The sequence below is a fragment of the Xenia sp. Carnegie-2017 genome, unplaced genomic scaffold, assembly GCF_021976095.1.
Source record: "Xenia sp. Carnegie-2017 unplaced genomic scaffold, XeniaSp_v1 HiC_scaffold_2, whole genome shotgun sequence".
Classification (NCBI taxonomy): Eukaryota; Metazoa; Cnidaria; class Anthozoa; order Malacalcyonacea; family Xeniidae; genus Xenia; species Xenia sp. Carnegie-2017.
Genome location: NW_025813482.1, coordinates 9,332,312 through 9,359,730, shown reverse-complemented (window position 1 = coordinate 9,359,730; position 27,419 = coordinate 9,332,312). Strand labels below are relative to the sequence as shown.

The 27,419-nt window shown below is 31.8% G+C and overlaps 1 protein-coding gene across 2 annotated transcripts; it reads right to left on the bottom strand.

Annotated features, from left to right (window-relative positions):
• Positions 1–913: 913 nt before the first annotated feature.
• LOC124439928 (receptor-type tyrosine-protein phosphatase S-like) lies at positions 914–27,299 on the bottom strand. Of its 2 annotated transcripts, XM_046990222.1 has the most exons (43): positions 27,139–27,299; positions 25,554–25,876; positions 23,457–23,604; positions 22,605–22,831; positions 21,254–21,374; positions 20,861–21,183; positions 20,614–20,758; positions 20,193–20,524; positions 19,572–19,725; positions 18,601–18,957; positions 17,846–18,139; positions 17,205–17,555; positions 16,207–16,476; positions 15,686–15,961; positions 14,759–15,073; positions 14,219–14,497; positions 13,818–14,084; positions 13,380–13,673; positions 12,953–13,243; positions 12,338–12,628; positions 11,435–11,716; positions 10,890–11,186; positions 10,163–10,280; positions 9,678–9,996; positions 8,295–8,370; positions 8,064–8,154; positions 7,463–7,503; positions 6,572–6,654; positions 6,219–6,309; positions 5,213–5,283; positions 5,106–5,142; positions 4,847–4,944; positions 4,404–4,523; positions 4,160–4,314; positions 3,922–4,069; positions 3,701–3,850; positions 3,352–3,439; positions 3,150–3,220; positions 2,830–2,958; positions 2,592–2,726; positions 1,868–2,022; positions 1,513–1,648; positions 914–1,275 (listed from the first exon to the last, which is right to left on the bottom strand). In XM_046990222.1, exons 1-43 carry the CDS (start codon positions 27,206–27,208, stop codon positions 1,147–1,149), a joined length of 8,148 nt encoding a protein of 2,715 aa, XP_046846178.1. In that variant the 5' UTR covers positions 27,209–27,299; the 3' UTR covers positions 914–1,146. The 2 variants fall into 2 exon arrangements, with proteins under 2 accessions (XP_046846178.1, XP_046846179.1); XM_046990223.1 differs by lacking the exon at positions 17,846–18,139.
• Between the last annotated feature and the right edge of the window lie 120 nt (positions 27,300–27,419).

Here is a 27,419-nt window from a genome sequence, read left to right as displayed (position 1 = left end):
ATTTTTAAATTAATTGCTTTCAGTCTGATAAAGTTTAACAATGTCTCTAATCATGATTACAATATGACAATGCTTCTCGTAATCAACGTTTCTAAAAATAATTTATAAGATCTTAGAACCGTTATGTGAATCCCAACATTATTCTCAAGTGGAAAATTATGAGATTTTCGCCCATAAAGATGAGCTAAAGAATATAGACTTTGTCGTTGTTGTTATCGATTTTCCATTGTAAAAAGTTGCAGTTGTCAGACAAATATAAGCTAGATCGGAAACGATTCTTTGTCTGATGGAAAACATTTCAGTTTTCCAATTGTAACTATTCAACACTTCCCAATTTCAGCAGTTTTTATAAGAGACATATTAACAACGGCGAAAATGGATAAGATTTCCCTTAGTTGGTTAAAAGAAAAACCACTAGAAATACCAAAGAAAAACAAATCAACTCTGTTTAGATAGCAGTGGACATCTGGACTTACAGTAATTTTGCAATGCTAAAAAATTTACATCTCATACAAATTATTCGCTGGTGACTGTCATTTAAAATGAATTTTCGTTTTAATCATTTATCAGAAAGCTTAACAGCGACAGTTTGGTTAGTTTTTGAATATTCACAACATTTGCTTGTCGTAATAAGAAGATACATGATTGACTAGGAAAAAATTTGTCATCTGATATTGTTGTCATAGAGTTTACTCAGATGAACTTGAGTGTTTTCAGTTCTAACTCACACGTCATCTTCTTTCTCTATTTCACTTTCAACCTAATGGTCAAGATATTTCAACAATTGGAATTTTTTTGTATCTCTAATGCAATTTAAAATATGTAAGTTTTGCATAAACAAATGTTTCTTATCAGTAACTTTTCGTTCTAATACATTTATCCCATACAACATGTGTTGATGAAGGCAATCAAGTATCACAAATACACTCATTTATTACATTATACATAGCGTACAATACGCCATATTAATCATTAAACGTCTATCTTTACACGACTTAATAGTTTTGACTAAATTATTGAGTATCTAAAAGTTGAATTACTCATGCTGCTAAAATACAAATACTAAAATAATTAATAAACCAAGGAACCAATGTAATGGATGTAATGGACCAATAAACGATACAAATGTAGAAATAACTGTGACGTCTAAAGCTTGACCTCTAATGTAGTGGTTATATTTTCTGTCGTATTCGAAGGTGAAAAGTTATCATACAATTGATCATCGAATGACGTCAACAATGCAGAGATGACATCATAGCAAAACAAGTACTGAACCTACATAACAGAAAATAATAAAATAAACTATTATAGTTGTAAGCATTACAGAGATGCCAGTAACAGATGGTTTTCAGTAATGTTAATAATAATTAAAGGACAAATTCTTGAAAATCAGTGACAGCTGGACGTTTGAAATGGTTAAATGTTGGTAACAAACAGATGATTTAACGTTAAAAAATTGAGTAAATTGAGTTTTACATTAAAGGTTTGAAATGAAAAGTGAAAGATGTGTACCTCATTTTCAATCAAATTTATTCTTTGAGCTTGAAGATTTCTCAACGTCATTGCCATATCGATATTATCTTCAAGTTTAACTCGTTCAATAGAAGATACAATTGCACAGTAAGAACCACTTCGACCTGAACCATCACTATATCAAACATTAGATGAACAGCATTATTTAGAAAGATTTGCTCTGAAAGATATGTGATAGACAATTGCCAAAAGTCTATTGCAATCAAACTGAAGGTGGCACGTTGGCAAATAGCCAATAGTATCATTGGAAGTAAAATATTACGACTTGTATTGTAAACAGAGTTACCAATTAAGATAAAAATTTTTTTATTCATATTTGCGCATTAATATTAACCTGCAATGAACTGTCACCAATTGATTTCCTGACAACCGCTGTACTTTTTCCATCTCTGCCAGCAGGCGCAACACAGAAGAAGTCGTTGGAGTATGGGAATTGGACCAATCAAAGAAATGAAAATGAGTGACGATAAATGAATGACCAACAGTGTCCTGTAAAAATTATGGAAACAAAATATTTTAAGGTTTTTTTTGCTGTTTCACAGGTTAAAGAACCAAAAACGTTAAATACAAAAGAATATATGATGAGAAATTGATTTCAAACACTTTGATTTTAAGTTTTTATACTTATCTTGTACTGCTTCATGTTAGGCAATCTTCTAACGTAAGTTAAACTTGAAACTTTATATTTGTACAGTAAACTACCACCATTTTTTGAATCTTTGATTCAAATGTTTCTTTAAATAACAAATTGTGGTGATCATGAAATTCAAATATTTTTATATCAAAACACGTTTTATGTCAAGTGCAAAAGTTGTCTATAAGTGCAAAAGTTGTCTTCAACCTGTATAGTCTTGTGTCCAATATTAAACAATCATCGAGACATAATATATTGTGTTGCATTTACAGATTTTTTATGGTCAAAATACATGCCATTCTTAAATGATAGTTTTCTTAAGCTCCAATCTAAAAACCGACTTTTCTTTATCGTGATGATACGATATTTCGAAAACTAGTTTTCTCTTTATGTCAATCATTAAACGATAAAAAATTGCACTAACTCGTGTGTCTGTAAGCCTGAATTTTCTCACAATAAATCCCGATGCAGCATAATTCTTGTTAATTTCATCTATGGCGACATTAACTACTCCGTATGAGTTAAAACCGTCCTCAGGCCAATAACACCCAAATTCATCCTGAAAATATCAAAAATACATTTTAAAAACAAGAAACAATTTAAAACAAATTTATTACTAAAACAAACGAATATTGTTAATTTCAATCATGAAATACACTTACCAACTCTTCTTTTGTAACGAGCGCAACCAAAATAGCTGATTTTTGCTCAAGGATCATAAGCCAGAAGTCGTTCAAGGTGTTTGGAAGAGGATGTTGGGTTACAATGAAGTTGAGTGGATTTTGATAGCCCTAAAAATGATTCATATTTTTGCAGAATAATTTATTGATTTCTACTTGAGTATGAGCACTGATTACTTATAAATAATTGAAATTTAATGACGTCATCGGTCATGGTCAAAATCTATTTAGCTAAAGATGTGAAACAATTGACGACGCAAAGTATAAAGTTACTATTTCAATTAAACTGTAATTAAGCTCACCCTTATATAACTGGCGTTGATGTAGTTAGAAGAATTTGATATTTCGTTCAAACAGACACGATTAAAGTCATCTAAATGTGTAATGAAAAAAGTCAAATCATATTCTATAGGACGTATGTTTGCATGGCCTACTCAAATTACACTCAAATTACATTGTAATTTGAGTAGGCCATGATGTTTGTATATTTCTTGACCAACTTACATGGAATTATCTGAGATCTATTCTTTCCTTGATTTTCACTGGATAATCCAACATTACTAGACTCCTTTCCCAGTCGTTGTTGAAGATTCTAAACGAGCACATACAACATGATTTGAAGTCTCATATTTACGATTTATACTGCCCTCTCCCAGAAAAGTTTAGGTCAAATTATTTTATTTTACTGCTCGTGGAGCGAGAGGAAACAAAAAATTTCATCTTGGCGTAAATTAAAATACATTTGATAATGTACATTTTATCAAAAAACCAAATAAGTTATTCAAAATATTGCGATAAAAAATAAACGTTAAAAACTAAAAGTAAATTTGGAAATTGATTTAGTCGTTTTTACTTCATAAATATCTTGAGCATTAGTCTTCGTTTTTCCAGGAATCTTCTCTCTGAGAAATGCTGTTCTTGTTCGAATTTTGTTAGAAGATATTTCAGTGTCAGGATAATTAATTGCTTCCAGGATAGCAAGATGAATAAACTGATATTGTTCCTAATTCAATATATAAAGAAAACTAAATATATACATCTGCCTCTCGTATTTTCATTTTACAGCATTTATACCTTTGTTTGAACCATAAACATTCTTTGACCTCTCATTTCTCTGACAAAATGAAGAACATCAATACAAGGATCTTCATCTGTTTTTTCTTTTAACTTTTGAAGGATGTAATCAATTGCAATAAATGTGCCAGTGCGTCCAACTCCAGCACTAAAAATTCCATGTTTTTATAAGGAATAAAATCTCATAAATTTGATCAAAATTTGCTTCTTGTTAGCTTTTCAAAAGTTTGGAACTTACCTGCAATGAATAATAACCGGTTCTGAACCAGTTAAACCAGATCTGTAACGTTTGTAAAAGTGCAGCAAAGGACCCGGATACCTAGGGACTCCATGATCAGGCCAAGCAGTAAAGTGAAGATGTTGTACCAAACGAATTTGACCACTATCATAATCCTATACATCAAAAAGTCGGAGTCAACACGTTGTTACGATGTTTTGACTGTAGTTGTATAAAAATACGCTCGAATATTTTCTTAACGTACCGTAACTTCAAAATATCGAATTGTAAAATCAGCAAGTACTGTTTCACCGGTTGTTTTTATTTTTAAATCACCAAATGCCACTTCTTCATTGTTTTCCGGCCAGTATTTATGACATTTTTCCTGATAAAAATGTAATTAAAATCCAAATATTTCGCCGGTTGTAACAAAAGTTTATCCTTCATTGCATAATGGTTTATTTAAATTAAATAAAGTCAATGGTTTGAACAGGAGTATCGTTAAATGTTTGTAAATGTAGATCGTCCATGTTAGCATAGTCCTGGAAAAGACTGTTGGTGTTGTTGTTGACTGACGTTTTGACGTCCTAGTCATCTTCAGGGATATTTAAACAAAGATGTTTTTCTTTCTAACGAGAATAAATTAACAGAAAACCCCCAAAAGATTCCCATTAAACCATCAACTTTGATGTCATTCATAATTCTCACTTTTGCGTTTTCTTTCAATCCTGTTAGCATAACAATTATAGAAACATTTTGTTGCCAAACCATTTGCCAGAAATCATTCGTTGTAGTGGCCAACGGTCCTACATCATAAAGTAAAGCTTAGTACTTCAACACATTTTTGGCGATTAAAAAAAGACTAGGCCAATTATCTTGAGCCCATTTTTCAAGTATTTAGCATGTCAATTATTTATTCATGTAACTAGACAAGTAGAATAAGCTACAAACGTGAAGTAAAGCAAACCTTGTGTAGCTATATATTTTGAAGGAACATTCAGCCCCTAAAAATAGTCAAAATGTAAAAATTGCAGTGTTTTTGAAATTAGAATATTGGTATTGTTGTTGTATTACCTTTATAATACTCGCATTAATATAATTTCCTTCCTCTTCACTTTGTTCAAGACAAACACGGTTAAAGTCATCTGCGTTAGAAAAGAAGAATCGAATCAACAAATGCTGAATCTTAGAGAAAAAAGCAGATGTTGGTTATAAGTGAAATAATAGAGATTGCGATAGCCTACAAAGCAGGTCAATTTATTAAACATATAAAATATATTATTATAAAAGTCATCTTTAAATCATAATGACAATGTGCGTGTAATAAGCACACTAAAGACAACATGTCTGAATATATATATATATGTTTCTTTCAAAAATATTTGCTGCATTCAATATCATTTAACACATATTTAAATAAAAGGATATGTGTGTTTAAATTGGAATAAAGTTCAAACACGGTACTATCCAGAAACTGCCATCGTGGGTAGAATTTCTCATCCACACGTAGTTTAAAAGAGATTTGACTCGGCTTAAAGAGATTTGTAGGATTGGTAGCTCAACAAGTGGATTGACGGATTATAGTATTTCGAAGATGCGATTTCAAATCTCGTCCAAGTCATATGTTCTCCATTTGCGTTTGGAATCAACTAAGCCAATTTTTTAAATATACAACCACTGTTTTAGAAACTTAAGAGAATTTTAATGACATTTATTTAATAATAGTATCTTAAAGAAGTATGGAGAAAAATAAAAAAACTTTCTGTAATTAGTAATTTCGTGAATTAGAATTTGGTGATTGTGACTTAAGCAACTCATTAATATTCGTCTCTTGTTAACAGACGTTTTCTACATATTTACCATCCTTCTGCATTCATATCATATTAAAGCTGTCCTTATTTTTTTTCATCCCAAGATTTTGAATTGTAATGTGTGTCTACAAATTCTTTCCACATTATAAAGTACAGCAAAAAGAAAAATAGTCATGTAGAAAACATGAACGGATTAAAAATTTGAAATCAAGTTTTCAGGTCTAGTATGAGTGCTAAAAGTCAAATTGTAAAGTCCCATAATAACTTACATGGAAAGATATTTTTGTATCGATTTTTGAGACTGGTGAAACTCTTTAATGCATCATCTGTTTTTAGGTTTGTCACAATTTTGGGGATTTCCTACAAAGAAAAAATAGAAAATAAAATGAAAGTAGCTACACGAGAAATAAAGTAATACACACAAGATATTTTAAACATATGGACACACATCGCTGATTAAGTTGCTTAAGCTGATTAAGTTGCTTTGCTTTAATGAAAATTCATTTTCTCACTCTATTTCTCTCAATTTTATCAAAAGATGGGACATAAAGCAAGAATGATATGTGGAAACATTGTAAAATCCACCAAACTACATTCGTAAATGAGCAAAGATTTGCATTACATCAAATTCGTTACCAATCTGCATTGATTCTAAGTAGAATTTAAACTCAGCCACTGGTATAGGATGACCAAGATTACGAAATCCTGTAAACAAGGAGTAAGATTTTGTATTTGTATGCAACCGAACTAACCATTAAAACTTTCGATGAAATAAATAAATTTTCAACATTTCGCAGCACACAAGATGTTAAAAATCAACACATCATGTATCTTCGCCAATATAATTTGGCACAGTTCTTTAATAAAATGAACACATTAAGATTCATATAGAGAATCCTTTCCGACATATAACCATCAAATTTGTATGCTCTCTTTCACAAAATTATCAAATTTTACATAATCTTAGTATAAATATAATTGCCCAACATAAACTTTTAATATGGCTATGGGTAAATAATCGCCCATCTCGAAACCACTAATCACTCCACTGACTTTGACAAATTCGACATTTTTTCATCCTCTTCTAATGCATACGAACTATCCATCCACGAAAGCCTCCTCATCTCCAAGCATAAACCATCTCTTAATGTCCAAGGCAGTTCCGTCCCACTAATTCTCATCTAATTCGCCGTAATTCCATTCAACACCACTCTATCCTTAACACAAAAATCACACAACACTGTCATCACTATACCTTGTAATTTAACACCCTGCAAATAATTTATAATCAGTATATATGTTTTCTAACTTCCTACATGTTTGTATAGTAATCTGAAGATGTCTTAAGCTAAAGACAAAACGTTATTGTTAATAAAATTTTATACCCATTGCCATATTAAAAGTTTATTTTGGGCAGTTATATTTATACTAAGAATTCGCTTTCTGCCTGGCAAATCCATTGTCACAATTTTACATATGTTTAACAGTTAACAATATATTTGTATAAACTAACCTATATCATTGATTGCTTCAGGATTGCTTATTGAGTGATTTCTAGAATAGAATAAAGTAGACTAAACGAAAAGACGCAATAGTGGCTAAATGGTGGGAAAATCATCGTCAATTATTGAAATAAATATGAATGGCACGCAGACTCGTTAATTGGAGGGGGAGCATATATTCATATATAAATGTTCTGCCGCATTAAGTTCTTTTGAAATCTTTTGTTTTCAAAGGATTAAGACATGCATTTATGAATTTGTGACCCCATTAATGATTCTGGTATGCCAGTGTGGAAAGCAAACATCTCTATAAGTTTGATGATAAGAATTTTATCATAGCAATCATCGGATCAACAGCGAAAAAGCTTCCGATACTTTTTGTCTCTTTCTTTTTGTTTTTTTTGAGTCATTTAATTCAACGTTTGAATAAAGCTGAAAATATTACTGCTATTGGAAAACAATGTAAAAGAAAATATCAGAAAAAACCATCACTTTAATTCTTCTTCCCAAATCCCAATAGATTGCAATCTACTTGCCTACATTCATTAAAATATGTTACTTAAAAAGACATGTTAAATGATTTCAATAAAGAATAAAACGACTTTAAAGAACCTGTTCTTTTTTATCTTGAACCAAACGGCAACCAGAAGCAGAGCAAATAAAAAGACAGCAACAATCGCAACAACGACTCCTATTGTTACTTCTGAAAAATTATTGATGAAACTTTTATCAATATATTTCAATTTCAAATTTCAAAATGTATAAATTTACGATTAATCAATCGTAAAAAGTTAAAGATTTTTTAAATGATGTAAATTAATTGAAAAACTGTGTGTACTTTACCATTATTTGAAGAAAGTCCACCCGAAGACTTTTGTTTTGTAGCAACCACTAATACTTCACTCGTTGAAAACTTGTTCTGTTGAAAAAAACAACTTCGTCAATTTCACAATATGACTATTATAAGTAAACGCAAGCTTTTAGGAATATTAGTGATTAAATGTCTCGCAAACCGAGAGAGGTTTAGTAAAAGGCTGAGGTCGCAGCCCTAGGGATTTTTACTAAACCTTTCGAGGCTTAAGAGAACATTTAATTACTAATATCCCTTAAAGCTGCGTTTACTTTCTAATAACACGGTTGCAGAGGGAATAATGAATACATTGACAACTATTTTATCAAATTTTGAGCACGTTTATTTGAATATTGGCAAACATATTGATGGTGTTTGAAGCGTGTAATTGTTCATGGTCCGTGACGAAATAAAGAAACTCATCTAGCTATTGAGTTGTGAATTTTTTTTTTTAATTGGTTCAGTGAACCTGTGTATGAATTTGCTTTGCAAATATATATTGTAGTTTAATTGCTGTTGAAGTTATTGATGGTTCATAAATGGTCTTCTCAAGTTTGGACCTGATTTTATGGAGGCGAGCTGGCTCGGATAGCGAAGTAGCCCGATGAATTCAAGGGACTGAAAGAAGCCAAAACTTCCAGGTTAGAAAATTACAACTGTTTGCAAAGCGCCACTTGTCATCCCAGTTGTAATTCTCAAATTAGGACAAATTGGTTGTTTTAATTCTAAATGTTTTGCGTAGTTATTAAATCAGAATATTGTGAAATTGCTTGAGATGATTTATCTAATGATAAGTATTGAATCGTTCCCATTTTCCAAATCACTTGGCTGAATCCCGGCTACCGGGCTCATGTAATCAGCTCCCTTAGTGACAAGAAAGTTTCTAACGCGAGGGAAAGACGATTTCTGTTACAACTCAACGATATAAATTGTGAGACACTAAGGCTTGTAATAACGCAACTTTAGCGATTTTGAACTATAGGGCAGAAAATTTACTCGAGTCTGACTCTAAGGAATTAACGATGTAACAACAGTCGAGCAAGAGGATATTCAGCTTAAAAAAATCGCCCTCGAATTATTGTGGTTTCAAAAAACTTGCCGAAGACATCTTGCTGTTAACCGTTTGAATTAAAAAAGCTAAAGCAATTTCTACATGACAAAAATTTTTAATGAGAAAATAAGGCGTACTTTAATATTGATGAGGATATTTTGTCTAAACGTCCCTAATGAATATATTGAATAGGGATAAATAGGGATATTTAGAACTAAATATCCCTAATCCCTATGATTGAAGGAACTACGTCAGTAAATGTCCCTGTGATAACAAAAGATACCGAGGCAACTATGTTACTAAACAACTAAACAATATTTTGTACCTCATCAGTAAAAGCTCTCAAAGCAACAGCATAGTGCTTGCCAGGAATTAGTTCTCCATTTCTATAGCTTCTTTCGTCAGCCCTTCGTTTTCTTCTTGAAACATCATTATCAAATGGTTGACCTCGGCCAATAACGAAATTTTCATAATAATCAAATGAACTGCCATTAAACGCAAACGCCACAAAAACTATTCCAGTCTTCTGCTTTTTTTCAATCCATTCATTATAAGACAAAGGTTGTGTTTTTCTTTTTTTAAAAATTTCTGTGTAGTCTGATTCTGTCAAACTGTCTACCATGGCAACAAGAACTTTATATTTTCTAAAGAAAATAGTAATTAATTGTCCCAACTGTTAATTATTACCATTTGTTCACAACACAAAATAAATCATTTAAGATTTTCTGTAATAATTAAAGCAAGTAAAAGTTGAGCTTTATAAGTGCTTTCTTTATTCTTATGTACTCTACATGTTATTTTATGACATACTTGATGTATCCATTTCTTTCTGAGAATTTCGGAAGTTTCACAGCAATCATTGTGGTTGCATCAAAATCATCCATCTCAGGTTTGATCGTCGATGGTCGTTCACTAGGAATTATTGGAGCTAAAAGATTAAAACAATAAACAATTAGCGTGACATAAAAATAAAAGCTAAGAGTTTTATCATGTTGTATACGTTAAATTTTGTGTTAAAAAAGTGAAGCGTATTACCAAACTTTTGAACAAAATTGTTGCAGGAATTTTTCAGTTGTTTTACAAAACACGACCACAAGTTAATTCACATTCAACTTTTAATGTGATCTTGAACGAAGCAAATTCCAAAATTTACAAATCAGTAAACTTATGCAATGGCTTGATGTCGATAATTTTTTTCTTAAGTTGACGTACAACATGTGTCTGGTTGAATAATATTTTTAAGATAAATGTGGGGATGGTTTTATGAATCAGCTCATACTGAAAAAATAGTTTTCTGAAGAAATAAATAATGCAAATGTGTTTTAAAATTTACATAGCAGGCTGAACCTTCGCGCTAACTACGCCATATTCCTTCAAATCATTGCAAAAAAAAAATTACGAGTAGATGTTAGAATTTTTGCATACTTTTGTAGATCTTGTTTTACTTATAACAATCTAGTTGTTTAGTTACTTCAGTCGTCAAAACAAGGGCAAATGACTTAAGCTTCCTGTGTATATTGCTATGGTAACTACTTACGTCCAACTTTTGTCTTTATTGATATTTCATTGCTCTTTTTTCCTCCACCAGCTAAAGTAAAAGCTTGAACAATGACCACATACTCTGACGCAATTTGTAATTTAGTTAATTTGTTAGAGCGACTGTTTCCAGAAATGTCGTCCATTACTTTGTAATGATTGCTTTCGTCAGTCTTTAGTCGGTAGTATATCTTATAATGAGTTATTTTCCCTGAAGGTATTGCAGGCATCAGCCAATTTACTTCAATGCTAGTACTGTCCAGAGCTTTTCCAAATACCTCGCGTGGTTCACTCGGGACTAACATGAAAATGAATAAAGTGACAATAGTTGATTGTTTGTATTGAAGATATGCAGCTTTTGATATGTTGTTAAAAAATGGTGCTAAAAATATAATGCATTAAAATCAAAATGTATTAAAGAACAATAAGGATTAAAAGGTTTGATAAAAGATATTACGTTTTCAGTAAAGTCAGCATGAGAAAAAAATTTCTCTTCAAACAAATTCCAAAAATATTCTATCAAGTATTTCGACGGTAGCACGTTACCTCCTTCTAAAGTTTGAACTATCGTGATTTTACTTTGATTCCCACGGCCAACTGATGTTTTAGCATAAATCCAGAAAGAATAATTCGTATAAGGCTGAAGCATCTGCCAGAAGAATCTCTGATTTGTAGTATTGTCGTGTTGAATTTCCATACTCTGTGTATTCGTTAAATAAACATCATACAACACAATGATTCCATTGGGCGACTTTGGAGCATTCCATGACAACTGAACACTTGTATTGGACTTACTTGTAACAGTAATATTGTATGGTTCTGACGGCACTAAACGCAAAAAAAAAAACATGAAAATTATCTGCTTGAGCGTAAGAGCAATGAATTATCTGCCTTCAGTAGATAGTAACAGTTACGTTACACGTGCTCAGCATACCTAGAACAGAGTTCGTTATCATATATTTTAGAAGAAAATGTGAGTTTAAAACACATTTAAAGGGAAAATGAAATAAAACGTAATAAAAATTTTTCCTTTTTCTACATTTTCAAATTAAAGTTTTGGTATAGAGCATAACATGAAATAGTGTCTTTTTGCGAGTTTTGTTGTATTTTATATTTTTCAACAAAAATGCTCGATTATAAAAACAATCTTCTTTCATGTGGTAGCTATGTCTCTGTTTATTTATATAAGCATTTATTATATGAAAGGTTATAGCTTCGCATTAGCTTAATAGCTTTACATAATAATGAAGAACATCTTGGAGAAATTTCTTTTGCGATGAATGAAATAATTATAGTTGGTCGTTTTCTAATAATTTTCTCAAATATAAACGAAGCAAGTAAAGTTTAGTAGCATCATAAAAATAAACATGACTCCACGATATGTATGATTTCAAGATTCAAATATATGTCTTCATATATTGGTTGCACTTTTTGAAACTAGTAACTTACCATCTTGAAGCGTGTCCACAGAAACTGACGTCAAATCACTTTCGCCGATCCTATTGGTTGCGCTGATTTGAAAAATGTAATTACTGTATGGTTGCAGTAAATTGACTTGATGAGTTGTTGTACTGGATGAAAATGTAACATGCTTGGATGACGTCATTTTACTTGAATTGATGAAATACACGAGAGAGAAAAGACGAATTATTTCATTGCCATTGAAGTTTTCTTTCCATTTTAGAACAACTGATTTGGAAGTCACGTTATAAATAGAAATGTTCACAGGATCTGGACGCTCTAGTGAAAAGCAAAACAATAATAAAACAGATTCTGCGTATATTCATTGCGAGAACAAATTTCATATTAACCCTTTTCCTTAGCATAAAGAAACGCATCATTACAATAAAACTGGACACGTCCCATGACAATAAAAAAGGGACTTTTTACATAACAGTAAAACTAGACTGGTGTCGGTTATTAGGTTTTTCCGTATTGATTAAGAGAGTGCATAACTTATTACGTTTGCATGTTGACGAAATTACAGGAAATTAAATGCTCTACTCTGCAACATGTCCAAACAATACTTCAAAGATAAAACGATGATTTAGTAAATTTACAAACCTAAAACATAAAGCTTCGTATAATTTTGATGAATACCAGCTTCGTTTTTGATAAAACATGTGTAATTTCCAGTGTCACTCCGTTTAACATGTTTAATATTGATTTGTGACAACCAATATAACTCCGATTGACGTTCTGTTGATATTTTATAACGAGAACTATTCTTTATCTCAATACGATCTTTAAACCAAGTTACATGAGGTATAGGGAAACCATACAAATTACACTGGACTTTCGCTGATTGTGAAATATTGACATGTATAAACGGTTGACTTGATGCTTTTGGAGGAACTAAAAAATATTTATAAAATAGTTAAACATAAATATTGCTTAAAACAGCATTGATCAAATGACATATATCTTTAAAAAAGACATCCCATATGAAAAATATATATCGTCGTGACAAACAAGTTTTAAATTTACTAACCTTGTACTACCAGGCTTCCATTTGCAACAGTTTCATCTTTTCTATTCCTCATTGTACAAGAATATACACCTCTATCCATAAATTTCAAATTTTTTATCTTCAAAATTGATGTTCGCCGAGTATTATTTTCACCCGTTTGTTGAATAAAGTATTTTGTAGAATTGTTAATTACCAAACCATTTTTTTGCCAAATAACATCAGGAATTGGTAGACCTTTACCCATACAAACAAATTGTACAGAACTACTTTCATTTTTCGTTTTGTTTGACAAAGGCATCAAGATTTGTGGAATAGCTGAAAGTTAAAAGTTTAAGATTTTGTGTTTTGTTTGACAGAAAGGTATCAAAATTTGTGGAAGAACTGAATGTGAAAAGGTTTAAGATCGCACAAATTACATTTTTTCTACTTTTTTTAAGAGAATAGATTTTCAAAACTTACCAAAAACTGTTATATTGGCTATTGTGGATGCATTTCCTTCGACATTTTCAACCAAACACATGTATATCCCTTGATTTTCTAATTTAAAAGGGTGAATCACCAATGTCTTATTCCGTTCAGTTTTATAAGAATTAGGAATTTTCCATTTTCCATCTAGCCTCCACGAATACGTTAAAATTGGGTCGCCATATGCTGTACAGTTCAGTTTATATAAAGTACCATTTTCGACATCGTCGTTATTGAATTGTTCAATAATTCGAGGTTTGACTGCAAATGAAAATTTATTTCATTTTAGTGGAAAATTTTTCCACTTCAACAAAAAATTTTATATAATTGCTGTCCATCTTATTAATTTAGAACGTAAAACTTAGTTTTATTATTTATGTTTTATTCAAACATACCATGAACAACCAAAGACAATGATTTCATCACAAGAGATCCTCTGCTGTGCGCCAGACATTGATAGACTCCTTCGTCTTTATTTGTGACATTGTTTAAAACTAGCACAAGTTTTCCTTTAGCTTCCATAAACGTAGAATGTGATTGTAGAGTTCCGTTTACAATATTCCAGGAAATTGATGGCTGAGGTGATCCGTTTGCTGAGCATGTAAAATTTACGTTTGTTCCTTCCAGTACTGAGCGCGTATTTGGTAATTTATGCACTGATACCTGAGGAGTTACTAAAATAAGAGAATACTTAGTCTGTAAAGAAAACATTTCAGACAGTGATCACCTTTTCTATAATATCTGTAAACAGAATTAATAATTATTTATCTTATCATAAGCACATTAAAGAAGTTTTATGTAAGCAAATAATTAAATAATGAAAAGCATTTACTCAATGAAAATTGTTAACTTATATATTTACGCATTATCGAAAATGTGTCTTTAAAATAAATAATAAATTATCTTTTCTATCAACGCAACTGAAAGATACTCACAGATAATTTCGACGACTTTTACACTCTCATCATCATCTGTAGTTGCCTTGCAAGTGTAATTTCCATACTGACTGAATGCTAAGTCTGGATGGATATAAAGAGTCCTTGATATCCATGCAAGAACCGGAAGATGCTTGGTTATCATGGATGTCTGGTATACACCTGATGATATGTTGGTATCCAGTTTTATTCCATCTTTGTACCAAATGACTGTAGGCGCAGGATAACCTCTTCCTTTACATCTAACTATCACAACGTTATTTGTGTTGTTTAAATAAATTGTCGATGAACTGTTGATTTCAGCTTGTGGGTAAACTATAAAATAAGTTCAATATTTTACATATTGTTTGTCATAAAACTGATCACAAGAATAAGAATATTTAGAAAGAGTATTTTGTTGTGATAAACGACGAGGAATTTTTATTTGGATGAATGGAACAAGGAAAGAAAATGTTCCATATTTACTATTTCATATATCACTACTGCAACCAAAATAAAAAATTAAAAACAACGAATTTTGTTAAAAATACTTGTTATCACCTTTGTTGGCATAAGACAAACATACACACACGGAAAAAGATCCTAAATTCGTGCAGTAATGTCATTTTTATGAAGCAAAAAAGGAAAAAAGAGAAAAATAGATTAGACAAAATGATTAATTATCAAACTTAAATACTGAATGCTTTGAATAGTATATTTGCCAAGATAAAGAAAATTAAATGGTAGTTTTAAAAAGATCTGTTGAAAATCAAAAATCAAGAAAAGCTCGTTGCCACCGTGTATTTTGGTAGACTTCTCATCAGGTGCAACGTCTGCTTTAATTAAAGTAAAGATTCACAAGTTGTAAATTTAACATGGCAAAAACGCAGCCATTCAAAGCAGTATTTAAATTTCTGACTATAACGAAATTTTGTTTTATCATCAAACCTTTGACATTTATGGTCACATTTCTTTCAACGGAAGCGTACTTGTTCCGAGCTTCACATATGTATGTATTTTCATCATTAAGTGAAATATTCCTTATTAGCAATGTTTGATTTGAATTTGAAAGTTGAAACTTTTTTGATGATAAAGGATGAGAGGAATTTTCAATTCTCCAAGATATAGTAGGTTGTGGATCACCTGATACATCACATGTTAAAGTAACGTTATTATTAATTTGATGTGTTGCAGTCTTTGATATATTGAGAATTCTTGGTTTTGCTATATAGAATAAAAATATTCAAAATAAAGAACAGTCCAGTTAATGAACAACAGAAGAAGAAAATTCATAATAATTACAATATTCACTTTTGCTTAAATTCACAATTCATATATATTGTGAGATACGAAGAACATGTCTTCTTTCATCGTTTTAAACTTCTGATGGAATTTTTTATGTTATTGAAAACTAAACAACATATATTTCATCTTCATGACTTTAAGTTTCAAAGTGAACAAACTCTTACCATGAACAATAAGATGATGAGTTAGTTTTTTACTTATACCAGCTTTATTTTTGCCAAAACATGAATAAAATCCTTCAAATTTTTCGGTATTTTTAACAGAATAGATTGTTAAGCTGTTATTTATTACGCTGTGATTGGTTAAGATGCGATGATTATTAAATTGCCAAATAACTCGTGGAGTTGGACGACCTTCAACTTTACAATCAAAGCTGACGTCCTGACCTTGAAGAACTGTTTTCTTGGTTGTATTACCTAAGGCAACTGGGAAAACTAGAAAAAAAGATTTTCAAATATCACACAAAACCGTTATTTTGTCAAATTCAAATAATAAACTGAAAAAAGATCTTTGCTATTTTCACCCGGAAAATATTTAGCCTATGAATATACTAAATATCATTGATTGAAGGGAATATATCATTAAATAAAAATGAAGTAAAAAATGTAAAAATAAGACAGTTAAATTATTATTTACTTACAAATTATTATAACGATTTGAGGAAACATTTTGAGTATTTTCAACAGAATCAAACTATTTGGTTTAATGTGATATTAAGAGACGTTGTGAGATTTTTACTTTAACTAACACTATAGGCTACCAATAGCTAAACATAGATTTTTAGAAGGTTTGGATTTTCAGGTTACTTTTAGATTGATAACGCCAAACAATCACGGAGAAAGTATTTATGCTTCAGAAAACAATATGTGATTTAGAGCTAGTTACAACATTTGAGTAATCTTTACATGTTTGCAAATGTAGATCGTCCAGGTTGGTATAGTCCTGAGAAGGACTGTTTTTGTTGTTGTTGACTGACGTTTCGACAACCTTGGCGGTTGGGTTGTCAAAACGTCAGTCAACAACAACAAAAACAGTCCTTCTCAGGACTATACCAACCTGGACGATCTACATTTGCAAACATGTAACGATACTCCCGGGTTTAAACCATTTACTTTATTTGAGTAATCTTATAATAAAAAGTAACAGATAGCCACATACTTACATAGTATTTCAACAGTTTTTTGTAATGGCTGCGATGTTTGATTTTTGTTAAGCACTTCACATGTATAGTTTCCATAATCATCGTAAGTAATTCCTTTCTTTCGTAAAAACAATACACTTGTCTTTTGTAAGTATGAGTTGGATTTTGTGCTAAATTCTGAAAGGTTTGTCTCTTGATAAACTAAATCATCTAAGGCAACTGTTGAGTTCTGGAATTTAGGAATTATTTTGTTCTTCTTTTTCCAAGTGACATCAGGCAATGGATAACCTTTTCCTTTGCATATTATTGATACGTTTCTTTCATTTAAATGAACCTTTAGTTCAGTTTTATTGAGTTCCATAAATGGTCCATCTAGAAAAAATTAGAGAAATTAGCATCAATAATATATTATTGCATCGTACTTAAGGCTTGTAGCTATCTGACTGCTTGATGTAACAGGAAAATAAAATTTTGGTCTAACATTCGTACTGGACTAAAAAAGACACATTCACAAACTAATTGAGCTAAAAAACTCGGATTGTTTTTTGATCCATTATTGAATTATATCAAATAAACTTATTGGATATGAATGAAAAATCAAATTAAAAAACGTGCATAATAAAGCAAGTGTATGAACACAAAAACATCATGACGGAACTTACATAATGTTAAAAATGAAGTATTCTGTGTGAAAGGACTGCTGGCAATAGCGCTTACAGCCGCAATTCTCACATTGTAAAAGGAATATTCCGTCAGATTTTTAAGTTGATAATTCAATTCAGGCTTGTTGATCCTATCCGTTATATTTATTTCGTAAGTAATATTGTCGTTAGCAACTCTGATGACGTATCTTTCAAGACGACTCTCAATGTAGTCAGATGCAGCGCGCCATGATATGATAACAGAATGAGATTTAACATCACTTATTGACAGTACTTGAGGAGAATCTGGAAGAACTGCAATTAAAAAAGTCTCTTACTAATTTTTAGAAACTGTTGCTTAGGTCATAAACACTCCAGTTACATGATTGTAAATGTAGATCATCCAGGTTAGTATAGTCCTGAGAAGGACTGTGTTTGTTGTTGTTGACTGACGTTTCGACAACCTTAGCGGTAGTCATCTTCAAAGTCAAATGAAGAGTAAACGTCAGGTCAGCCGTACTTGTTATCTGGTTCTTACGTCATTGTTTTGTGTGTACAGGAAATGTGTATTGTCATTGTGAATTAGTGTGAAGTGAAATGTTTTTAGTCATGATGTGTGATTTAATCATTCCTGTCCATGACCTGTCCTGTCAGGCGTCCTTTGTTTACATTTATGACATGCGCTTATAAACATTCTTAAAATGCACAGCTAAATACTTTTTTACATAAGTAAATTTTGAAGTTTATATTTTTTCTTCACAACACAAAAAACTCACCAATATCTGGTGTAATGATGACAGGGATAGTTTTTCTTGATAAAATCGTTGCTCGAGGATATTTTGCAGTACAATTATGGTATAATTTGCAGTGAAATTTTCGAGAGTTATTGCTTGATTTTATGCAATGATGAAATACTAATTGATCATTGACATATGTAACTGTCATGGTTGTCTTTACTATACCAAATGTATTCAAAGTTTGAGGGTTGGGACTTGTAGACTTGACACCGTTTCCTTCCCAGGCTACTATCATTCCTGGTTGACCACGAATTTGACATTCCAAAGAGATACTGGAATTTTCACTTCTGTTAAGAAACGTTGCTTGCGAAGAATGCTCAATAGAAGGAGTCTCGTCTAGAAAACATATGCAATGACTGCATTACTTCATGTTGCGTGTTTATGAGTGGGTATGACTTCTATGCACGAGGCTAGAAGAATTGCAAATAAACGAGTGAGCGTTGCGAGCGAATTCGTCTTCAATCGAATTCAACAAGTGCATAATAAAAATTGCACAAAAAACCAACCATGAAGTAATCCATTTAATATACGAGTGTTGAATTGCAGGTTACAGTAAAATCTGTCACTGAAGTAATACACAACTCAAACGTTTTATAACAATCATACAATTTGCATAAACAATAAAATAATAAATAATTATTCAATAAGGTTTAGCGTGCATGATACCCAGAATTATCTACGCAGACGTCGATATTTTAAACCCTCATCCGTATTTTATCCATTCATCCTTCTCCGTGTTTTTTCAACCATTCGGTAAAAGGGACATTACTTTCATTTAACTCTAGAGATAATTTACTGCTATAAGTAAAAGTCCTTCTCTAGACTGCATTTATCTGGGCATTGACAAACATGATAAAAAGTAATTGTATGACTATAAACATGATTATCCTAGATTAAAACATAATCTTCATGTGTTTATAAATATCATTATGTATATCATTGAATTTTACCTTTTCTACATCCGTAAAGCTCCATGCGAAGACAAGGAACTAGGTGGTCTTTCTCTATTTCAACTTTAATATATTTGGCAGTGATTGTTCGATTGAACCAGTTGGCAAAGATGCTATCTTCTTTGTTTGACTTTGAGCTTACGGCTTGAAAAATCTAACAAACAATGTTTATAATTACGGTGCAGGCTATGAACATTCTTTCCATGATTACAGCTAACACTAATTAACTGAATTACAACAATGGTTAAACTGTAAGACAGACATTCTTATGCAGTCAGATACTTAAAACGCAGCATAAAAAAATCGCACATGTAATAAAATATCTTAGAATATCACATAAACCAGAAAAACTTGATTGTACATTACATAAAGAAAACCTTTATTGTGTTATCACTTGAATATTAAAAACGGATGGCTAAAATAAAATGAATTATTCTGCAAGGTATATAAAGGGAAAAACGTGGCGCTTGACAAAATTATTTAGATGTACCTATAAATACATGAAACACATTGATTTCTAGTTCTCAGGACTTCTCGACTAAGTTGTATTGCTAACACTGCACGTGCAAATGAAAAAACAAAATCTTATTAACATGAAATATGTTTCACAAAAAATCTTACCTCAGGAGAGGTATCATTGTCATAACCAAAAAACCGACTATCATCATAACTGTACTTTATCGTGAATTTTGTAGCATAAGCTATGGGGCATCTTTGAGTTGATATTCCAGATATGCTGACCAATTTTTCGAAAGCAATTTTAATCCATTGTTTGGGGTTGTTCGTTGTGTCTTTGCCACACCAACAGCGACCACTTCGCAGTCTTACATGTGATTTACCAAACTGATCTTCATCGTAGGTGGAAGACACAGTAATGCTTCCCTCAGGTATTTTATTCTGTGCTCTAGTGACGTCATTAGTGAGTCCCATTGGCGACTGTATTTTGCATTGTTCTAATAAAGAATGAATTGATTTTGACGTAGTACTCATATCCTTAAACCATATTTATTTCATTTACCACTAATTCATAGAAAAATTTAACCTATGTTTTCACTGACACCATGTAACTCCACCCTTGAGCAGTGAAGAACACCAAAGATGGAACTAAGAGGAACATGGATCCTTAAAATTCGAGCTTTGATTGGTTTGATAAAATCACGCTTCTCAACAATGTCGTCAAATTTCAACTAAAGTAAATCGAGACAAGAAACTCATGCATTTCTCAAACGCAGCTGTTACAGTTAAAAATAATCTTGTGAGTAAAGTCATAAATCAAGTACAAAACTCACTTCAAAATTCTTGTCGTAACTTTTCCAAGAAGAATAGTCACTTGAGTAAGATATAGTGTAATTTATTTTAATGTCATTGCGATGTGACGATTTATAATACTCTTGAATCGAAAAGGCAAAAATAAAATAACTTCTGACTAAAATTAATTCAAGAAAGGAGGCTTCATTTTTATAAGAACACCGATACCCTTCAGGGTTGTATAATCTGCCATTACTTGGAGGAATTTCTGCATCAAGCGGATCTCGATAAAAATTTCCTTTGTGAAAGTAGTTTAAGAAAGTTAAGTTTCCATATTGAAAACCAAGATCTTCATCAAGCAGATCTGTAAAGAATTAAAAATTAGCATTAATTTGAATTAAAAGGCTGGATTAAAAATGGGATGTTCTTTCAACCTTCGTTAGAATAGCCAAACAATTTCCATGAGAGACAATTTGATGAACCATTTGGTTGAAAAGTAAGTGTCTTTGTTAAGATTCTTTGTTTGGGGAAATAGAATTTAAGACCAGACAATTTCTAGAAAAAAACATAATTTATACTAATACTAATTCTTGCCTTCAAGATTTTGGATTTAGCTTCAGTGAGTTGTTTGCTAGTATGTTGAGCAGTTAGTTTCCTTATTTATTATAAATAAATGCATACCTTAGTGGAACGCAATAATAAATCTTTCAAGGCTTAAGGGTGAATTAAACATTTGAACACGAACATCCATGAAAGCATGTGTTTAGTTTGTGGTTGCAAGAAAATATATTGCATAGACTCTGTTTGCCAAAATTCTTGTATAACTAGTTCAGTGATAAGAATATTGCAACCATCATGAAGCTATTTGTTTATTAATTCTGTTATTAAATTGGTTTTATAAATGTTTGTATGAATTTTCTTTGCAAGTACATACAGTTGTTTAATTTTTGTAGCTGTTGATTGTTGATCTCTTGTCTGATTATTGTTACTGACACGCAGTGACGTAGCCAGCCCGCAAATTTGGTCCTGCTATGTCACTTTTTCTATGTTCACTCACTGTAAAAACAACAGATTTCTAAAGAAATGAATAATGTTAATGATTTAAAATGTACATAGCAGGACCAAAACTTGCTGGCTGGTGGCTACGTCACTGGTGACACGACAGAAAGGAAAGATGAGTTTCTGTTACCATTCAAGAACATACATTTTGGAGCGGGAATGAGATAAGGCTTGGAATAATGAGAATTGCGATTTTAAACAAGAGGGTGAGAGATTTACTTGTGCCTGTCGAAGTCGTGTGTTTTTAATCGACCTAAAGAAACCCCATCCTTTAACATTTTCCATTCACCAGTGTTAAAATTTTTTGGCCGTGAAAAATTCAAAAAGCAAGTTGATGCAAATTCTACAGTCAACGACAATAAAATGTGCAAACAAGTCTTACTTTTTTTTAATGTTGATGAGGGATATTTATAGTTGATGACGGATATTTATAGTCTAAACGTCTTTCATGAGTATATTGATAAAGGCTATCTATACCTAAATATCCCTCATCCCTATTTTTTGGGGAAATATCAGTAAACGTCCCTGTCGCAACAAAAGAAATGAAGGCATATATGTTATCACATCAAAAAAGCGCATTATCAAAAATAGTTATCAACAAAATGTTAACAATCTTTTGTCAAGCACAAATGACAAACGGTGACATATTATTTTGATTGCTATTTACACTAAGTACTTGAAACGTAAAACTAACCAATAAAAAGATTCAATATGACGTATACGCACTTGAGTTTTAACGTTAAAAGTGTCATTGTCGCTTGTGACACGAATTACTCCATCGTAACGAAACTGTAAACCGCAGATGACAGAATACGAACCAAAATCAAATTTTACCAAAGGATTGGAAACATTGACTGGCCAGCAAGTTTTATTGCGATTGAGAGAAAACGATTTGATGGTTGCTGGTTCCATTGAGATGCTAGAAACTTTGAGAGCTTTCTTTTCACATGATTCTGAAGGGAAAAAATGCAGTTCATGCAGTAAATTGTAACGTTTTTACAGGTCGCTTTTTCTGAAATGCATATATTTTTAAATTATTCATCGCGTTACATATGGCTACATATGTTCGCAAAGTTTCCACGTTTTAAGTCAATAATCAAGAGCAGCAAAAGATTGATGATTGAGGTGGAGGTTATATTCATATATTTAAGTTATATAATCAGTAATCATAATCAATTTCAACAGAAACTAATACAGTAGAACATGCGTGTATGAATATTAACCACTCAATCGTCGATCTTCCGCTGCACTCAATCTAAGTTCGACTCTTGATGATGAACGATGCTAAAGACGTTCTAAAAAGTTAGTGAAACAAAATGATTTCAACGTTTGTTGCTTTCGTAATTATATTTTTTATAACAATACTTAGAGAAACATACAAGAAGAAGAAAAAACAACACATATTCATTGCCATTTAAGGCGAGGAGGAGAATTAAGTACTCACAGACTTGTAACGTACGGTAAAATCTAAAACAATACGAACTTCTAATATTGAACTCATTATATTACTGTTTTAACATTTTTGTCTACAGTCAAACGCCCCCACCCCCCCCAAAAAAATACAACATAAACTCACACCTTTCTTTTTTACTTCACCATATAGTTCCACTCGAAGACAGCCATTTTTATCATATGCCATGGGATAAAAGCGAACAAATCTTACCGTCTTATTGACGTTTAAATTGAAAAAAACAACGTCTGCCCCATTTTTATTTCCTTTTAATATCTGAAACAAAAATCATAGTTATAGTTGTCACAAGATCATAGCACCAACAGGTACGTAGGCATAGCAACAGCTACGGTGGCAAATTGATAATTGGGTGGAGGAGGCTCTTTTTATGTATTTATCTGTTATAATCCATAATCACAATTGATTTCAATGAAATCTAATAAAGTGAAATATGCACGAATAAAAATTATCTCTTAAATCAATTATAAGTGAAAATTCATCAATCTGCTGACGTGCCTAAGCAAGTTCCATGGTTGGGCAGGAGGGGGGGGGGGATTATGCGTGTATGTGATTGGGACGAAAGTCCTAAAAACGAAATCCCCTTGAAATGGCAGTGCTAACATAGCTATTACTTCGAGAAACGAAAAGAAATGATTTTTCTGAAGTGCTTAGACTCTTAAGATTGTTCACTTTTAGGGATGCTCATTGGAGGAAAGAATTGCACAACTTTAACTTGCCACACAATATTTCTGGTCAATTTTTTCATAAATTATCTGGCAAGCGTCACCTCTGGACAAATGGAGCTCTCTAATTGGCTCAGAAACATTTTTGCTGTTCCATTATTTTCCGGTGTCACAGCGATATGAGTATTCCGGTGTTTTGGGTATCACCGTACTTAAATAACTTGGGTTTTCATCATCCCCAGCAAATATGGCGACCGTGTTGTAAGTATCATTTCCTGACCAACGTTCACAAATCACTAGTAATAAAAGTTTCCCTATTCTTCTTCCATTACTACCCTGATTTCATAGCTAGAACAACAACTTAGTGAGAATAACAATAGACTTTTTTACAACTCATACAACATTCAGAGTAATACTAGGTAATATTATCAGTAAAGATATTACTACAAAGCTAGTTTGTCAAAAATTGACTTGTTTCGGAAAACTAATTGCTGCTAAATGTGCTATGGAAGCTTTTTCTCGTACAGATACTACTAGTCTTTTTAACATATCGATTAGAACTTAACTGAAATTTATTGCTCCACCATAGTACAATAAAGATACATATGAAGACGATTATTAAGCAAAAGCGACGACATTTCGAAATGGCGACTAATTTTACAGAATCAAAAACACTGCATTGTGTCCAAACCTAGATGTAATGTTTTTTTTTTATCATTGATAAATGAAAATACACAAGAATCGAGAAATACTTGCATGATCATACAAAGAAAACATAAAAGACGGCAAAATAGGGTTAAAAACGTGTTTTGGAGAAATGTAGGTAAAATATAGCTCATCGTATGTCAACAAAATATTGTCAATCGCTTTCAAATAATGCATGATTAGCGTGAGAGAAATGATTTTTATCATCTCATATGATTTTTCTTTGAAAATATGAAAATTCACTTATATCTGCCATAAATGTTTGGTAATTTTTGCAAACTTAACCAGAGATGTTACATAGCAGTTATCTATATAAATATTGAGCTTATAGAAATCTTTTTTCCCATGAACACCTCTAAAGTGAACTTTCTTAAAACTTTTAGCACTTCAGAAAGATTATTTCTTTCTGTTTCTGAAAGTTAGAACTATGTCGTTACTGCCATTTCAGGGAGTTGCAATTCCAGGATTATTGTACCAGATTGAGTAGCTATTTGGCAAATATACAATGTTCACCGTCATGGTCATTTTACACAAAAACAGTTGACATTTTTTTTCTGTAAATGCAGTACATACAAACTCTTACACATGTATTTGGCTATATATGAATATAAGTCCACAAATTATGGATCTTTTTTATAAAGGTAAACATACGAATAATTTGACACACAGGTGTCAATCAAACGTTAATCAGGGGGGCTCACTCATGTATTCTTCTTAAGCCAGGGTGATTCAGAAATTAGTCTGGCATAGCAGAATATATGAGTATTGACTTCTCTCCGCCTCCCCCCGATAAATGTACGAATGACGGCAATGATTAGACAAGATAGATAATCTCACCTTGTTGGTACCATTTTGGTAAAAGTGCCAATGAATTCTGTCAGAAGAAAGCTGAATTTTGAACGTTTCAGTAAAACCATGTAATTCATCTCCTTGAGTAGAAACTCCACATAACGAAAACTGTTGGAGAAGATCTACTTCAAGAAAACTATTATTTACATTCTTCTTCAAAGGACACCATGTTGTACTGGGACTTTTATTGATTGATCCCCATTTTTTGCGTGAACCTTCATTGAGTAAACCTTCCCTGTAAGACGTAGCTTGAAAGTAGTATTCAGGTAGCCCGTCTTGGTCACGTAGTCCAAGGCTTTTGTTGGAACATTCTAAATAAAAATCAAGTTTATCTCAATTCATTTTTATCATAATATGTCATGAACCAAGATGAAATATTTTATGCACATTGTGGTATAGTATTGTAAAAATTCAAGAAATGGTTCAAATTTATCGATATCGATTTCAAAATTTGATAACACAAAAAACTGGCGTTGAAATAATGTCATATATCGATGGTATCACTCTTCGGTATAATTTGTCTGACTAAAACATAATCATTGGATGAACATTTATGTTTTATAAACTTCTTCCTACATGTACTGTCCATAAAATATGGAGTAATAAAAGAGCGATTAATTATTGTCGTTTTAATCACACGAACTTTCAATAGTAAAGAACATTCATTGATACAAAGTTTCGTTATAAAAGTAGATTTTTGAGCTATGTTAATGAACCATGATAAATATCATCAATAATATCACAACAAAATAAACTGACTTATGTGCCTATATAGAAGAGATGCAATTAAGACCTTCCAAAATTTTGCTCATTACTCGAAGATTATTGAAAATTAGACGATCAGTTATGCCCTCATTTGACAAGTAAATTTTAAACCCTGCAGTACGTTACTGTTTCATTCAGACATAAATTTACCCTTATTCTTATCAGACACGGCGCACGAAACTGAACTTGAGAAGGCTACGATTTACATTTAGGAAATTTACTACATCTTACTTTAATTAAGTTGGGCTAAAATATATAAAAGTTAGCAAAAACATCATCTTGGGGACCCCTCCCATGACCCGTGCCTGCTTATCAACTTTTCATGTACAGTTGACAGTAAGTTCGTATCAGGAATCACCCATGACAACTGAACATAATACAATTATACAATGTTATGTGTCTCAGCACATTATATCCCAATTAAAATTGTGTTTTTTATTCAGATTTAAAAGTCGGTTATGAATTATTGTAGATTAGGTTTAAAGTAACTTTGAGTTTAATTTAATGGTAAAATTTACGCAAACTAATAGATTTTGCATCCTCAAGATTCAAGGAAAACACAACAGCAGGTTAATACATGATAATGATGATATGTTTCATTTCCAATAAAATATAGTCAGGTTGTGATCATTAGTGAAATAAATCAAACTTTATTTTTCATTTGGAATCATCACGCAAAAATGCACTGCACATTTTGCACACGAAAAATGTTTTTAAAAATATAAAGACGGCTTATTTCTTTTAACATCTGCTTCCGCCTTTTTAAAAATTTGATCTTTTAATATCTCCTCTAGAATTGCTGACCTACCTTGAAGTTTTATAGATTTTAACAAAAATGTACTAATCAAGAAACCTTGAAGCACAAAGTAAGCAATCATTGCAAGAATACTTTAGCACTTATAGCTAATTTTTCCTGTAGTCTGCTCATCTGATCGTCATCAGAACGCAACACGCCATGTTGTGTAATTTCATAACTGTGAAATATGAGCAGGGAGTTTTTTAATTAATTTTGACATGTTTGGTTTAGTTTTAAGTGCTCCTGTGACGAAAAATTGAGTCATCATTTTATTGCATTTATTATCCAGGTTT